Below are 15,110 nucleotides of genomic sequence, written 5' to 3'. Positions count from 1 at the left end.
CCTTCCTCTTTCTGTATGCTCCACTGTGTATATTTGGCCTTTTGCCCACAGCAATCAGTGCCAGTCTTCTGAGCACACTCACTCAAGTGTCTGGACCTGTCCTAGTCCTTGGACCTGTTGCAGATTGAATGACCTCATAGCCTTCTTCCCTGGGAAGAGACTGTGATTGTGTCAGCTCCCACCCCCATTCCCCCAGGCTATTCCACCTATCACTCTTCACCCATCCATCTTTCACTGTCTTCCAAAGGCTGCGGTATGAAATCTTAATTTCTTCCAAGGCAGGGGTGGCAAACTTTTTCTGTAAAAGGCCAGATAGTATTTTAGGCTTTGTGGGCAATATGGTCTGTGCTGCAAGTACTCAATTTTGCCAGCGTGGTGCAAAAGCAGCCCTAGACAGTACATAAGTAAATGGGTGTGGTTGTGTTCTAATAAAACTTTATTAATAAAAACAGGCAGCAGACCAAATTTGGACTCATAGGCTTTCATTCATGGACCTCTTCTGCGATACCTGTGTGATTTCATTCTGCTCTACAAAGTGGTAGATCTCCTAAAAAGTGGTTCCCTTACAGTGTGCTGGTCATACTGCCTGAGATACGGTTCCAGCATCAAACCAATAAGCTTCTCCAAGCTTCTAAGTCATGACATCTTGGGATTGTAGGGAAGGCTGGATAAAGCAGGCTTGATTCTAACTTTTTTTTAGCCTCTGGCAGAATCTGACTCTTCCCAGCCACTCCCATTCTGTGCCCATCCTGGGATGCCCATATAGTTGGCTCCTTTAAAAACCTAAATGACAGGGATGAAGATACCCTGCAGAAAAGCACTTGAGGTCCTTACACGACCCCAGGGAAAGGTCAGCAAGTAGGTAGAAGCTGTCAGTTTTTAGACTAAGCCTCTGAGTCATCTATGGTCATATAGGAACCTGGTGGCGGAGTAAGGCATGACTAAAATCTAGAATTTTTTAGGCCAGGCGCGGTGGCTTATGCCTGTAGTCCTAGCACTTTGGGAGGCTGAGGCGGGGAGATCACTTGAGGTGAGGAGTTCGAGACCAGCCTGGCCAACATGGTAAAACCCTGTCTCTACTAAAAATACAAATATTAGCCAGGTGTGGTGGCACATATCTGTAATCCCAGCTACTTGGGAGGCTGAGGCAGGAGAATCGCTTGAACCCAGGAGGCAGAGGTTGCAGTCAGCCAAGATCATGCTACTGCACTCCAGTCTGGGCGACAGAGTGAGACCCTGTCTCGAAAAAAGAAAAAATCTAAAATTTTTTGTAAGCTGTTTATTATAGACGACTTCAGATACAACACAAATTATCAACTCATGGCTAATCTTACCTCATTTATAGCCACACTCAGTCTCCCTCATTCCCTCTCACTGGATCTAGACAAATTCTTGACATATTTCACCAGTAAATGCTTCAGTATATATCTCTGAAAGGTGTGGTAGAGTCTAAAACTCTTGAATCCTATTCCAGGGCTCATTCACTGAAAGCAGCTCTCAAGTGGGGACCAGCTCTCTTTTGGGTCACACACACAGGCGTGGTGTGTGTATAAATTATCAGCTGCCTTTTGCTACCAGATCACAGAGGATTTCTGTTTCAGGGAATGGAGGTGCAGTAACAATCTCTGAATATGTAGGAGAGAGTTTTATGCCCACAGTGTTTCTGGAGCTTCTGCTTTACTGAATATTTCCAACATATTTTTAGCAGACACCTTTTTATTCTTCTTAAAGGACCAAACTTCTGAATTTAGCTAAAATGTTTTTGTGTCTTTTTAAAAAGAACAACTTTCCTGGTGATTTTCCTTAACTGAAATGGATTTGTGTTTCTGCTAACCCCACAACTCTAAGAATATGCCAGTTTAATGACCATTCTCCCCTCCTGTACTGTGACATCATGAGCTGCCTGTGACACCATGCCTGTTTGTCCAAGGTTGCCAGAAGTCAGAAGCACTCTCTACCCGTTGATTGCAGGGGCTCTCTTGGAAGGCCTTATACGGCTATCAGTTTGTCCTGAGCTTGGTTTGCATTTCCCCTTGGGTAACCTCAGCCGCTTCTGTGACAGGAGAGCGCTTGAAGAGCAATGTGACGAGGACCATCCGCCAGCGAGGGATGAAGAGACATCCCACAGGGCCCAGATTCAGCAGCAGCGGAGCTACGTGAAGGATTTGAGGCACCAAATCCTAGCAGAAGAGATTCGAGCTGAGAAGGAACTGGAATTTGACCAAGCTTGGATTAGCCAGCAGATTAAAGAAAGTAGGTGTCCACCACTTAATGTGTCTGCCTCACCTCCTTATTCTTTCATTTTCATGCTTCCTCAGCCTTCTGTATTCTCTTTTGTTTTCTTTGTGATATGATGGAATCTTTGGTATTAGGTGTTCTCTTTTCTTTTAGACACCAGAGATTCTTATAAGAAGAGGGCTGGAAGCAAGAATAAGAAAGCTAATTTCCTTATTGTCCTCAGAATTATAGACTTTCTACTTACTGCTCCTCATTTGCTCATGTATCCATACCCTACTGCCTGCCCTAACATGTGCCCACTGCTGTGCTGAGTCCTGAGGGTCTTCATTCCCTTACCTTGTGGTAAGGGAGCCCTGTAGCCCTGCAGCCCTCATCCTGCCACATCACCTTGGCCAGCTCTTTCACTCCATACAGGTCCAGCCGTGGCTGGAGGTGTCTGAGTCCAGGCAGCCACAAGCAGGGAAGGAGATGCTGAAATTCTCTCTGGGTGTTTTTGGTTCCCAGACCAGCAGTGTCTGCTCAGAGAAGAGACCTGGCTGGCCAGCTTGCAACAGCAGCAGCAAGAAGACCATGTAGCAGAGAAAGAACTTGAGGCATCTGTGGCACTTGACGCTTGGCTTCAGACAGATCCTGAGATTCAGCCATCCCCATTTGTCCAAAGTCAGAAAAGGGTGGTGCAACTGCAGCTCCTGCGGAGACACACTCTTCAGGCAGCAGAGCGGAATGTCCGGCGGGAAATGGTCTCATTCCAGCTAGAGAGAATCGTCAAAAAGCAGAGGCTGCTGGAGGCCCAGAAGAGACTGGAGAAGCTCATGACATTGTGCTGGCTCCAGGACGACAGCACCCAGGAGCCCCCATACCAGGTCCGCAGCCCTGATGCCACAGTCCCACGGCCTCGATGTAGAAGCAAATTGACGAGTTGCAGTTCTTTGAGCCCCCAAAGACTCTGCGGCAAGCATGTGCCCCAGCTGCACAGGTACAGCCAGTAGTTGTCACTGGGAAGCACTCGGTTAAAGTTTACAACCTTCTTGCCCAAATAGTGTTCTGTTTTTCCCCATGCCTCATTTCCTCAGTCTGTGAAATGGAAGGATGTGTATAGTCCTCTCTTCCTCATGACTTTTTCCGTCTTCTGGCTACTCTTCTTCTTTCTGTGTATATCGTTTTAGATTCAGGCCTTTCCCATCTTCCTTACCCCCCAAGTAGCAATTCTTGCTTCTTTGGTAATATCTTAGGAGTAAGGATCTCGGCCTCATTTTTTGTCTGTTCCTTAGACCTGGACTATCCATATACGTTTCCTTGTATATCATACCTCAATCTTGTCATGCCTGTAACCAGGCTTCTTGACTCCTACACCACCTCCCACCCTCTCCCTCCCCGACCCGCCACATCAAGTGAGCTTTCTGACCCTGCCTCCCACCTGGTGAGTAAGCTATCTTTTTGACTCCCAGGTTCAGGTTGGGACCTTCCTTGTTTCTTTTCTCCATTACTTCTTACATGCCATCAAGGCAGGGCTGTATTATCTCCCAGACTCCTTGGAGCAAGGGTTTGTGTCTTATACCTCTTTATATCCTCAGGACCTAGCACAGGTTCTTGTCCATAGGACGTTCACAATTAACGTCTGTTAGTGTTATGTTTGCTCACCTCTCTGGTCTTCAAAGTACTAGGTGGGCTTTTTAAAAAACCTTTATTATGAAAAAATTTTAAACATATGCCAAGTTGGAAGAATAGTACATGTATCACTGATATTATTCAGCAATTATTAGGCTTTACACACTTGCCTACCTTCCTGTTTTCTGAAGTTTTTGAAAGCAACTTCTAGACACCATATCACTTTAGTTCTACATTTCTAAGTATACACTTCTAAAAAAAATGGACTTGTAACCACAATGTTATTGTGACAGCTACCAAAATTAAGATTATTTGATGTAGTCTAAAACTTAGGCCATATTCAAATTTCTCTGCTTGCCCAAAATTATTTAGTTTTCTTTTTTCTCTCTCTTTTTTCCCTAACATGGTTCAGCATTGAAACCGTTGGTTTTTCAAATCAAGATCCAAGTAGGATTTACACGCTGCATTTGTTTGTTGTTTTTCAGGTTTCTTTTAATCATTCTTCCTGTTTTATTTGTAATCATTATTTTTATTTCTTCATATTATTGATAATTATAGTTCTGTAGAATGTGTATCACTCTGTAGATTTATCTTTTGGTTCCTCATAATACCATTTAAATTGTTCCTCTATTCCTCATATTGCCTATTAATAGGAAGCTTTCCCTGCAAGTGTGATTAGCTTCAGTTCAGTTTTTTAACAAGATGAAGAAATTGAGGAACAGAGTGGGCCTGGAGCCTCTTGGAGAGCTGGGACCAGAGTCCACAATTTCCCTTTACACCTAGAGAGCTTCCCTCTGGCTCTGAAGTCGATAGGAGACAGTGACATTGGTCTTGTTTTTAACTTCCTTCTGTCCACAGGAAGTAGTACCTCTCACATCTTCTGAGATAGCTTTCCTTGTCTTCACAGCATTTTCCTAAGTTGGGATCCCTCTACCACATTACCACCTATGCCTGACCCTACTCACCAAACATCAGAGAAAACATCATCAGAAGAGCGTTTGCCACAGGCTGCTTCCTACCCTCCAAGGACAGGGTGTCTCCGCAAGAACAGCCTGCATACCTCAGGCCGTGGGCAGCCCTGCACAGCCAGAGCAGCCTTGGCCAGGAAGGGAGCCTCAGCTCCAGACACTTGCCTCACCGTGAGTCCCAACTCTGTTGGCATCCAGGAAATGGAGATGGGGGTTAAGCTGCCCCATCAGATGGTGAGCCAGGGCTTAGCATCTCTGAGGAAATCAGCTAACAAACTAAAGCCAAGGCATGAGCCAAAGATCCTCACCTCTGCTACCCAGACCAGAGGGGCGAAGGCACTAGCAGACCCTAGCCACACGCAAGCTGGGTGGCGAAAAGAAGGGAACCTTGGGACCCACAAGGCTGCTAAGGGAGCCAGTTGCAATTCCTTGTATCCTCATGGACCCAGGCAGACTGCTGGGCACGGAAAGGCAGTCAAGACTTTTTGGACAGAATACAAACCACCTTCTCCAAGCAGGGCATCAAAAAGGCATCAGAGGGTTCTGGCAGCTAGGGTCAGAAATATTACCAAAAAGTCCTCTCACTTGCCTCTTGGCAGTCCTTTGAAGAGACAACAAAATACAAGGGACCCAGACACCATGGTCCCACTCACAGATTTCAGCCCAGTAGTGGGTCATTCAAGAGAAAAAGACAATGATTTATCTGACACAGATAGCAACTACTCCGTGGATTCTCTCTCGTGTGTCTATGCCAAAGCCCTGATAGAGCCACTGAAGCCAGAGGAGAGGAAGTGGGATTTCCCAGAGCCAGAGAACTCTGAAAGTGACAACAGCCAACCATCTGAGGACTCACTGGCTGAGAAGAGGTACCAAAGCCCCCAAAACAGGCTAGGGGGCAATCGTCCCACCAACAACCATGGCCACCCCAGGACCAGAACTAGAGCTTCTGTGAGGGGCTTCACTGCACCCTCAGACAGTGACCTACTTGCTCAAACTCACAGGAGCTTCTCCTTGGATAGCCTGATTGATGCTGAGGAAGAACTAGGGGAAGATAAGCAAGAAGAACCTTTCCCTGGTTCAGCTGATGAGATACCCACAGAGACTTTTTGGCACCTGGAGGACTCCAGTCTGCCTGTAATGGACCAAGAGGCAATATGCAGGCTTGGTCCCATCAACTATAGAACAGCAGCTAGGCTGGATGCCGTCCTGCCAATGAGCAGTTCCTTTTACCTTGATCCTCAGTTCCAACCCCGTTGTGAGCTCCAACCCCATTGTGAGCAGGCTGAGTTACAGGTAGAGCCCAGCTACTCTGAACAAGCCGACTCTCTCCAAGGCATGCAGCTTTCAAGACAGAGCCCACTGATGTCCACGGATTCCCGGTTTTCCTGTGACTCTAAGATCAACCCCAGCAGCCCCCCAGGAATAGTGGGTTCTTTATGTCCAAGTCCTGATGTGCAGGAATTTCACCCCTGTAAGGGGGAGAGGCCTGGATACTGGCCAAATACTGAGGAGCTAAAGCCATCAGATGCAGAAACGGTTCTGCCATATAGCTCCAAACTGCACCAAGGCAGTACTGAGCTCCTCTGCAATGCAAGAGATGAGTACACAGCCTCTGCTTCTGATATGTCTAGGCTGTCTCTCTGGGGAATTCAAAGGCTTATTCAACGAGGAGCCGATGGCACCTTTCAGGGCAGATGTATCCCTGACACAACCCAGCAGGGCAGCTGTGAAGCATCCCACAATTCTAGTGTATCAAACGTGCTGACTGCCTCTGGCACCACATTGACTCATGTAGGCAGCACCCACGAAAGGGATTGGTCTGCCCTTCAGCAAAAGTACCTCCTTGAGTGCTCTTGCCCTGTTTTGGAGGCCATAGGAGTGCCCAGGCCAGCTTTCCCCTACCTTGAGGAAGACTCTGGTTCCCTGGCCCAATCTTCTAGCAAAGGAGGAGATACTCTATTGCCAGTTGGCTCTAGGGTATCTAGCAATCTGAATCTCAACAACTTTCCAATCCATCTGTCCAGAATCAGGCGTTTGAGGGCAGAGAAAGAACAGGACAGTTTAAATGCCAAATTAGAAGGTGTTTCAGATTTCTTTAGCGCTAGTGAGAAAGAGGTGAGTTATGACGAAACTTTTTCGGCAGACTTAGAATCATTGTCTGCTTCTCGATCTACAAATGCACAGGTCTTTGCAGCAGAGAACACGATACCAGATTCCATGACAGAAGCATGTGAAGTCAAGCAGAACTTGGAAGAATGCCTTCAGAGTTGCAGGAAACCTGGACTGATGACTTCCTCCGATGAGTATTTTTTCCAGAAGAACGCTTGTCACAGTAATGTCACTACAGCCACCAAAGCAGACCATTGGTCCCAAGGTTGGGCTCCTCTCCAGAAAAATAGTGCAGTCCAGCCAGGGCAATTAAGTCCCGACAGCCACTACCCACTAGAAGAAGAGAAGACAGATTGCCAAGAGAGCTTTAAGGAAGCAGTTAGAAGACACATAAATGTTTCCTTTGCCTTTCCTTCAGGTCCAGAGCTATACCTTCACTCTGCTCCCTGGAATCCATTGTCATCTTCCCTGCAGCCCCCACTCTTGGAAACATTCTATGTGACCAAAAGCAGGGATGCCCTGACAGAAACTGCCTTAGAGATTCCAGCTTGCAGAGAAGTAAGGGTACTTTCCCCACCCCCCAGGGAAGCCTGGGGCTTTGGTCATAACCACCAAGCTCTCCAAGGTGCTTATTTGAAGAATAATTTGCCAGTGCTGTTACAAAACCAGAATTCTAAGATTGCCTCATCTCAGCAGGTCACAGCTGAGATACCAGTTGATCTGAATACCAGGGAAGTCATCAGAGAATCAGGTAAATGCCCTGGAAATATTACAGAAGAAAGCCATGATTCAGTTTATTCTTCTATTACTCAGAACAGGCATTTTCTCCCCTCTACCAGCACAAAAGTATGTGAATTTGAAAATCAAGTTGGAATTTTAAATAAAAAACACAGTTTTCCAGCACTTGAGGGAGGAGAGGTCACTGCTCAGTCCCGTTGCAGTGTTTCCTCAGGCAGCACTGAGTCTGGGAAGCCTCTCCTCCTCTTTCGCGAATCTGAGGCACGCGAGGAAGAAGAGCTGGATCAGAATACAGTTCTGAGGCAGACTATCAATGTAAGCCTTGAGAAAGACATGCCAGGGGAGAGTGCTGTTTCTTTGAAGTCCAGATCAGTACATCATAGAGTAAGCAGCCCAGTGATGGTGGCCCAGGATGGTGGCCCAACCCCTAAATGGGAAGGCAAAAATGAAACTGGGCTTCTTGAAAAAGCTCTTCATCCCAAAGATAGCTCAGAAGAATTTAAGCTTCCAGGTACAAAGCCTGCATATGAAAGGTTCCAGTTAGTTACATGCCCTCAGGAAAGAAACCCCAGTGAATGCAAGGGTCCTGGAAAGTCACAAGAAATGTTAAATCCCAATGGAGAACCTTCTGGAAAGAAACAGAATAAAAGAGTTAATAATACTGATGAAATGGCTAGGCTAATTAGGAGTGTAATGCAGCTGGAAAATGGCATCTTAGAAATTGAATCTAAGCAGAATAAGCAGGTTCATGCTTCCCACACACCAGGTATCGATAAGGAGTTGGTGTTCCAGGACCAGAAGGAGCAGGAGAAGACTGACCATGCCCTTAGGCCAGACAGCTCTGGAAACCCTTTGCCCTCTAAGGATCAGCCATCTTCTCCAAGACAGACAGATGATACTGTCTTTAGGGATAGTGAAGCTGGAGAGATGGAGGTTAACAGCATTGGGAACCATCCCCAGGTCCAGAAAATCATCCTGAACCCCTTCAGGTCAAGGGAAGTTGTACAAGAGAGTGAACCTGTGAGAGAGCACACCCACCCAGCTGGATCGGACAGATCTGCCAGGGATATTTGCGATTCTTTGGGGAAACACACAACTTGCAGAGAGTTCACCAACACTTCTCTTCACCCACAGAGAATGAAAGCATTGGCAAGAGCTCTGCCATTGCAGCCCAGGCTAGAGAGGTCTTCTGAGAATAATGGCCAGTTTGTAAAAGCATCAGCAAGTCTCAAAGGGCAGCCTTGGGGCTTAGGAAGTCTTGAAGAATTGGAGACTGTGAAAGGTTTTCAGAAAAGCCAAGTAGCTGAACACGTCAGTAGTTCCAACCAAGAAGAGCCAAAAGCTCAAGATAAAGTTGAAGAAATGCCTATGCAAAGGGGAGGCAGTCTACAGGAAGAAAATAAAGTGACTCAGGAATTTCCTAGTCTCAGCCAGCTTTGTAGGGACACATTTTTCAGCCAGGAAACTGTCAGCCCGTTACTAAGCCAGACAGAATTCTCTACAGCTCCTTCTCACCAAGACCTGAGTAATACCTTGCCCTTGAATTCTCCAAGGCGGCAAAGAAGGTGTCTTCATGTACCTGTTGCTCTAGGCATCTCTCCACTTGACTGTGTGCTGGATCTCACAATGTTGAAAATTCATAAGAGTCCCTTGGTAACTGGAGTAGAGCATCAGGACCAGAGTACAGAGACCAGAAGCCACAACCCTGAAGGAAATGTTAGAGGGCGTTCCTCTGAGGCACACACTGCCTGGTGTGGGTCTGTGCGATCCATGGCCATGGGATCTCATAGTCAATCTGGTGTACCAGAGAGCATTCCTCTGGGGACAGAGGACAGGATCTCAGCAAGCACCAGCCCCCAAGACCATGGAAAGGACCTCAGAATCACCTTGCTGGGTTTCAGTACCAGTGAAGATTTTGCTTCTGAAGCCGAGGTGGCTATACAAAAAGAAATAGGAGTAAGTTTACTGAACAAGGTCTCTAGCCAGCCTGAAAAGAGGGTCAGCTTCTCCTTGGAAGAGGATAGTGACCAAGCCAGCAAGCCAAGGCAGAAGGCAGAGAAGGAGACTGAGGACCTCGGACTGACCAGCGGTGTTTCCTTAGCACCTGTTTCCCTGCCGAGGGTGCCCACTCCAGAGCCTAGGCTGTTGGAGCCCTCTGACCATGCATCCATGTGCCTGGCCATCTTGGAGGAGATCAGACAGGCAGAGGCCCAGAGAAAGCAGCTTAATGACTTTGTGGCCAGGGGCACAGTCCTTTCTTACTGTGAAACTTTACTAGAACCTGAATGTTCTTCAAGGGTTGCTGGCAGGCCTCAGTGTAAACAAATAGATCAGTCATCATCAGACCAGACCAGGAATGAGGGTGAAGCACCGGGATTTCATGTGGCATCTCTATCTGCTGAAGCAGGGCAGATAGATCTGTTACCTGATGAGAGGAAAGTCCAGGCCACACCTCTGTCTGCAGACAGCTTTCAATCACTGCCCACTACGGAAACTGACAGAGAGCCATGGGATCCTATGCAGGCTTTCTCTCATGCTGCTCCTGCTCTAGACAAAAAACACCGTACTGGAGAACTGAGGCAGTTCGCGGGAGCAAGTGAGCCATTTATATGTCACTCTAGTTCTTCTGAAATCATAGAGAAAAAGAAGGATGCAACCAGAACACCTTCCTCGGCTGATCCTTTGGCCCCAGACAGTCTTCTTTCTTCAGTACCTGTGGAGGGGGTCAGGAGGGTAGTATCAAAGAAGGTAGTGGCTGCCTTATCTTCTCAGGCCCCTTGTGATGATCCTAGAGTTACTCTGCATGAGCTAAGTCAGTCAGTTCTGCAGGAGACTGCAGAGGGCATACCCCCTGGCAGTCAGGACAGCAGCCCAGAGCATCAGGAACCCAGAACTGTAGACACCACATACGAAGAAGTTTCAGATAATTTGTTAGTGACTGCACAGGGAGAAAAAACAGGCCATTTTGAAAGTCAGTCTGTGACCTGTGATGTTCAGAATTCTACAAGTGCCTCAGGGCCTAAGCAAAACCATGTCCAGTGCCCTGAGGCTTCCACTGGCTTTGAAGAAGGTAGGGCAAGTCGCAAACAAGATACCATTCTGCCTGGAGCTCTGACAAGGGTTGACCTGGAAGCTCCCACACAGCAGTGTGTGAAGTGGAAAGAGAGTGTTGGGTCTGGGTTGACAGAAGTCTGCAGGGCTGGCAGCAAACATTCCAGGCCAACCCCACTGCCAGATCAAAGACCAAGCCCAAATCCTGAGGGAACTGGGGAGGGAGCCCCATGCAGACACCCAAGGGAAGCTTTAGATGGCCCTGTCTTCTCAAGGAACCTTGAAGGCAGCAGGACTCTCAGCCTGTCTAGAGGAAAAGAGAGCAGAACTCTTCCTTGCCGACAGCCATGCAGTTCTCAACCTGTTGCTACTCATGCTTATTCCTCCCATTCCTCTACTTCACTGTGTTTTAGAGGTGGTGACCTAGGGAAGGAGCCTTTCGAGGCTGCCCCACATACTATCCACCCACCCTGTGTAGTACCTTCCAGGGCCTGTGAAATGGATGAGACAGGAGAGATCTCTTCTAAGGGACCTAATGTGCACTTGACACATGGCCTTGAGCCCAAAGATGTTAATAGGGAATTTAGGCTAACAGAGAGCAGCACTTGTGAGCCCTCTACTGTGGCTGGTGTCCTATCTCGAGCTCAAGGCTGCAGATCCCCTTCTGCCCGTGACGTGAGGACAAGTTCCTTCAGCCACTCAGCTACTGATGGAAGCGTAGGATTAATAGGGTTTCCTGAGAAAAAGGTTGCTGAGAAGCAAGCAAGCACAGAACTTGAGGCTGCCTCTTTCCCTGCAGACATGTACTCTGAGCCTCTGAGGCAGTTTAGGGACAGCTCTGTAAGTGACCAGAATGCACAGGTGTCTCAAACCAATCCAGAACCACTGGCAACAACTCAGGGACCACAGACCCTGGATTTAAGTGAAGGGTCTGCTGAGAGCAAGTTGGTGGCAGAGCCACAGCATGAACGTTTAGAGAATACCACCAGATGTTTTTTGGAAAAGCCACAATTTCCCACTGAGTTGAGGGATCGCAATTGCTTGGATTCCCAAGCCAAGTTTTTAGCAAGGTTAAAACATACCTGCAGCCCCCAGGAAGACAGTCCCTGGCAGGAAGAAGAGCAGCAGAGAGACCAGGCTTCAGGTGGTGGTGAAGGCTTCGCCCAGGGTGTTAATCCCCCTCCTTCTGATGAAGATGGTTTAGATGGCTGTCAGATTTTAGATGCTGGGAGAGGGGAGGTGGCTGTGGCCAAGCCTCCTGTGTCCAAGATTTTATCACAGGGCTTCAAAGACCCAGCCATTGTGTCCTTGAGGCAAAATGAAACACCACAGCCTGCTGCTCAGAGGCCTGGCCAGCTCTACACTGGCAGAGAGCAGCCAGCGCCCAACCACAGGGGCTCACTTCCTGTGACTACAATCTTCTCTGGCCCCAAACACTCCAGGTCCACCCCCACACCACAGTTCTCAGTTGTCAGCTCTTCTCATTCTCTTCAGGAGCTGAACTTGAGTGTAGAGCCTCCTTCCCCTACAGACGAAGATACACAGGGGCCTAACAGATTGTGGAACCCACATCTCAGGGGCTATTCCTCAGGAAAGTCAGTGGCAAGAACATCTCTGCAGGCTGAGGACAGCAATCAGAAAGCCTCATCTCGCTTGGATGCTGGCACTACCGATCACAGGCCCCTGAAGCCTGCCACCCCTCCTTATCCAATGCCTTCCACTCTCTCACACATGCCAACCCCTGATTTCATGACCAGCTGGATGTCTGGTACTTTGGAACAAGCCCAACAGGGAAAGCCAGAGAAACTGGGTGTCCAGGTTAGGCCAGAAAATTGGTGCTCTCAGATGGACAAAGGAATGCTGCAGTTTGGCTCCGGTGACATCAATCCCTATGCGCTGCCCTGGCGTCCAGAGGAGCCTGCACGTATCAGCTGGAAGCAATATGTGTCTGGCAGTGCAGTTGATGTTTCCTGCAGCCAGAAGCCCCAGGGGCTGACGCCATCAAATGTGGCCCGGTGCTCCAGCATGGACAATGGTCTAGAAGACCAGAACTCCCCTTTCCACTCCCACCTCAGCACTTATGCCAATATTCGCAATCTGCCAACCACACACAGCAGCACTGAGAATGCCCAAGGTTCAAATGAAGCCTGGGAAGTATTCCAAGGGAGTTCTTCGATTGCCTTAGGAGACCCCCACATCCTGACGAGCCCTGAAGGAGTAGCCCCCACTTTGGGTCGTGACAGAAGACCTCAGTTCCGGGGCCCTTCTGATGAAGCAGACTGTCTGAGGAGTAAGCCCCCCTTGGCTGAAGGAAGTGCTGCAGGTCCAGTGGATGAGATTATGCTGCTGTATCCATCAGAGGCAGGCTGCCCTGTGGGACAGACCAGGACGAATACATTCGAACAGGGCACACAGACCCTCGGCAGCAGGTGCCACTGGAGCAGCACTGACATCTACTTTGCTCAGCCTGAAGCCAGTGCAGTATCAGCCTCTGATCTGGCCTCATGGACCAGCATGCACAATCTGTCTCTCCACCTCTCACAACTGCTGCACAGTACCTCAGAGCTGCTTCGGAGTCTCTCCCAGCCAGGTGTGGCCAGAAGGGAGCAGAACACCAAGAGGGACATCCCAGATAAAGCCCCACAGGCCCTGATGATGGATGGCTCTACTCAGACCACTGTGGATGAGGGCAGCCAGACTGACCTCACCTCATCCACCCTGTGCCTCCAGACTTCAGAGGCCGAATCTCAGGGAGCCAATGTGATCCTTGAAGGGCTGGGCTCAGATACCTCGACTGTGTCTCAAGAAGAGGGAGATGTACCAGGGGTACCTCAGAAGAGAGAGGCAGAGGAAAAAGCACAGAAAATGGCTCAGCTCCTGTATCTTCAGGAAGAAAGCACTCCCTACAAGCCCCAGAGCCCTTCAATACCCTCATCCCACTTGAGGTTTCAAAAAGCCCCCGTTGGGCAGCATCTTCCTTCTGTGAGCCCCTCAGTTTCTGATGCTTTCCTGCCTCCCAGCTCCCAGCCAGAGGAGTCATATTGCTTAGTTGTCAGCAGTCCCAGTCCCAGTCCCAGTCCCAGCCCCTCTCATTCCCCAGGGCTCTTTCCCAGTACTTCCGAGTACCCTGGGGACTCTAGGGTCCAGAAGAAGCTGGGCCCCACAAGTGCTTTGTTGGTGGACAGGGCCTCCTCCCCAATCCTCACTCTTAGTGCCAGCATCCAAGAGCCAGGTCTTCCCCCAGGCTCTTTGACCCTCTCAGCCCTTTCAGCTTACCCTGTTGAAGGCCACCAGAAGCTTGACTCCAGCCCAGACCCTGTTGGTGCCCCAAGGACTCCAATGGATAATTATTCCCAAACCACTGAGGAGTTAGGTGGCTCCCAGAGAGGTAGAAGTTCCTTACAAAGGAGTAATGAGAGGTCCCTCCTTGAGTGGCACTCCCTGCACAGCCCACAGCAGAGTCCAAAACTCCAATTTAGTTTCTTAGGGCAGCACCCCCAGCAGCTTCAGCCCAGGACCACTATCGGTGTCCAAAGCAGACTGCTGCCACCACTACTGAGGCACGGGAGCCAAAGGCTGGGCGACAGCTTTGTGCCTGAGGAGGTGGCTTCCCCGGAGCATGGCCCACTGAGCGGTAGGGAGCCAAGTCCGTGGAAGAGCAGGACAGAAAATGGAGGTGAGAGTTCAGGATCTCCAGGGGAACCACAACGCACTCTGGACCGACCTTCTTCATGGGGAGGCCTCCAGCACCTCAGCCCCTGCCCTGTCTCTGAGTTGACTGATACTGCAGGGTTCCGAGGTTCCACCTTGGGCCTCCCTCAGGCCTGCCAACCTGAGGAGTTACTGTGCTCCAGTTGCCAGATGTGCATGGCCCCTGAGCCCCAGCACCACAGTCTGAGGGACCTCCCAGTGCATAACAAATTTAGTAACTGGTGTGGGGTTCAGAAGGGCTCACCTGGGGGGTTGGACCTGACTGAGGAGCTGGGGGCCAGCGGTGATCTCAGCTCTGAAAAGCAGGAACAGAGCCCCCCACAACCTCCTAATGACCACAGCCAGGATCCTGGGTGGTCCAAGAGGGAGCAGATCCCCCTGCAAGTTGGGGCCCAGAACCTGTCACTCAGCGTGGAACTCACAGAAGCGAAACTGCACCACGGCTTTGGGAAGGCCGATGCCCTGCTCCAGGTGCTGCAGAGTGGGACAGGGGAGGCGCTTGCTGCTGATGAACCTGTGATATCCACCTGGAAGGAGCTCTATGCACGGTAAGGACCCCCAGCCTGGAGTCGGAGGGGAAGGGGTGGGCTGTGAGGAAAAAGAACCCAAGAAAGCTAATAGCTTGCTGTTTCCCCTGCCCTGGTTCATCTCTGGGATCTTCCAGGGCTCAGAGATAGATCTTAAAGT

The 15,110-nt window shown here is 49.3% G+C and overlaps 1 protein-coding gene across 3 annotated transcripts in view; it reads left to right on the top strand.

The window, feature by feature from the left end:
- STARD9 (StAR related lipid transfer domain containing 9) overlaps nucleotides 1–15,110 on the top strand; it is a 156,828-nt gene that overhangs the window by 115,004 nt on the left and 26,714 nt on the right. For all 3 annotated transcript variants that reach the window (XM_063639540.1, XM_055278850.2, XM_055278849.2), the window contains exons 21-23: nucleotides 2,063–2,253; nucleotides 2,743–3,214; nucleotides 4,754–14,971. In XM_063639540.1, coding sequence (XP_063495610.1) covers nucleotides 2,063–2,253; nucleotides 2,743–3,214; nucleotides 4,754–14,971 — 10,881 coding nt within the window. The remainder of the gene's footprint in view (nucleotides 1–2,062; nucleotides 2,254–2,742; nucleotides 3,215–4,753; nucleotides 14,972–15,110) is intronic.

This window comes from Symphalangus syndactylus, chromosome 5, assembly GCF_028878055.3.
Source record: "Symphalangus syndactylus isolate Jambi chromosome 5, NHGRI_mSymSyn1-v2.1_pri, whole genome shotgun sequence".
NCBI lineage: Eukaryota > Metazoa > Chordata > Mammalia > Primates > Hylobatidae > Symphalangus > Symphalangus syndactylus.
This window is presented reverse-complemented; position numbering and strand designations above follow the sequence as displayed.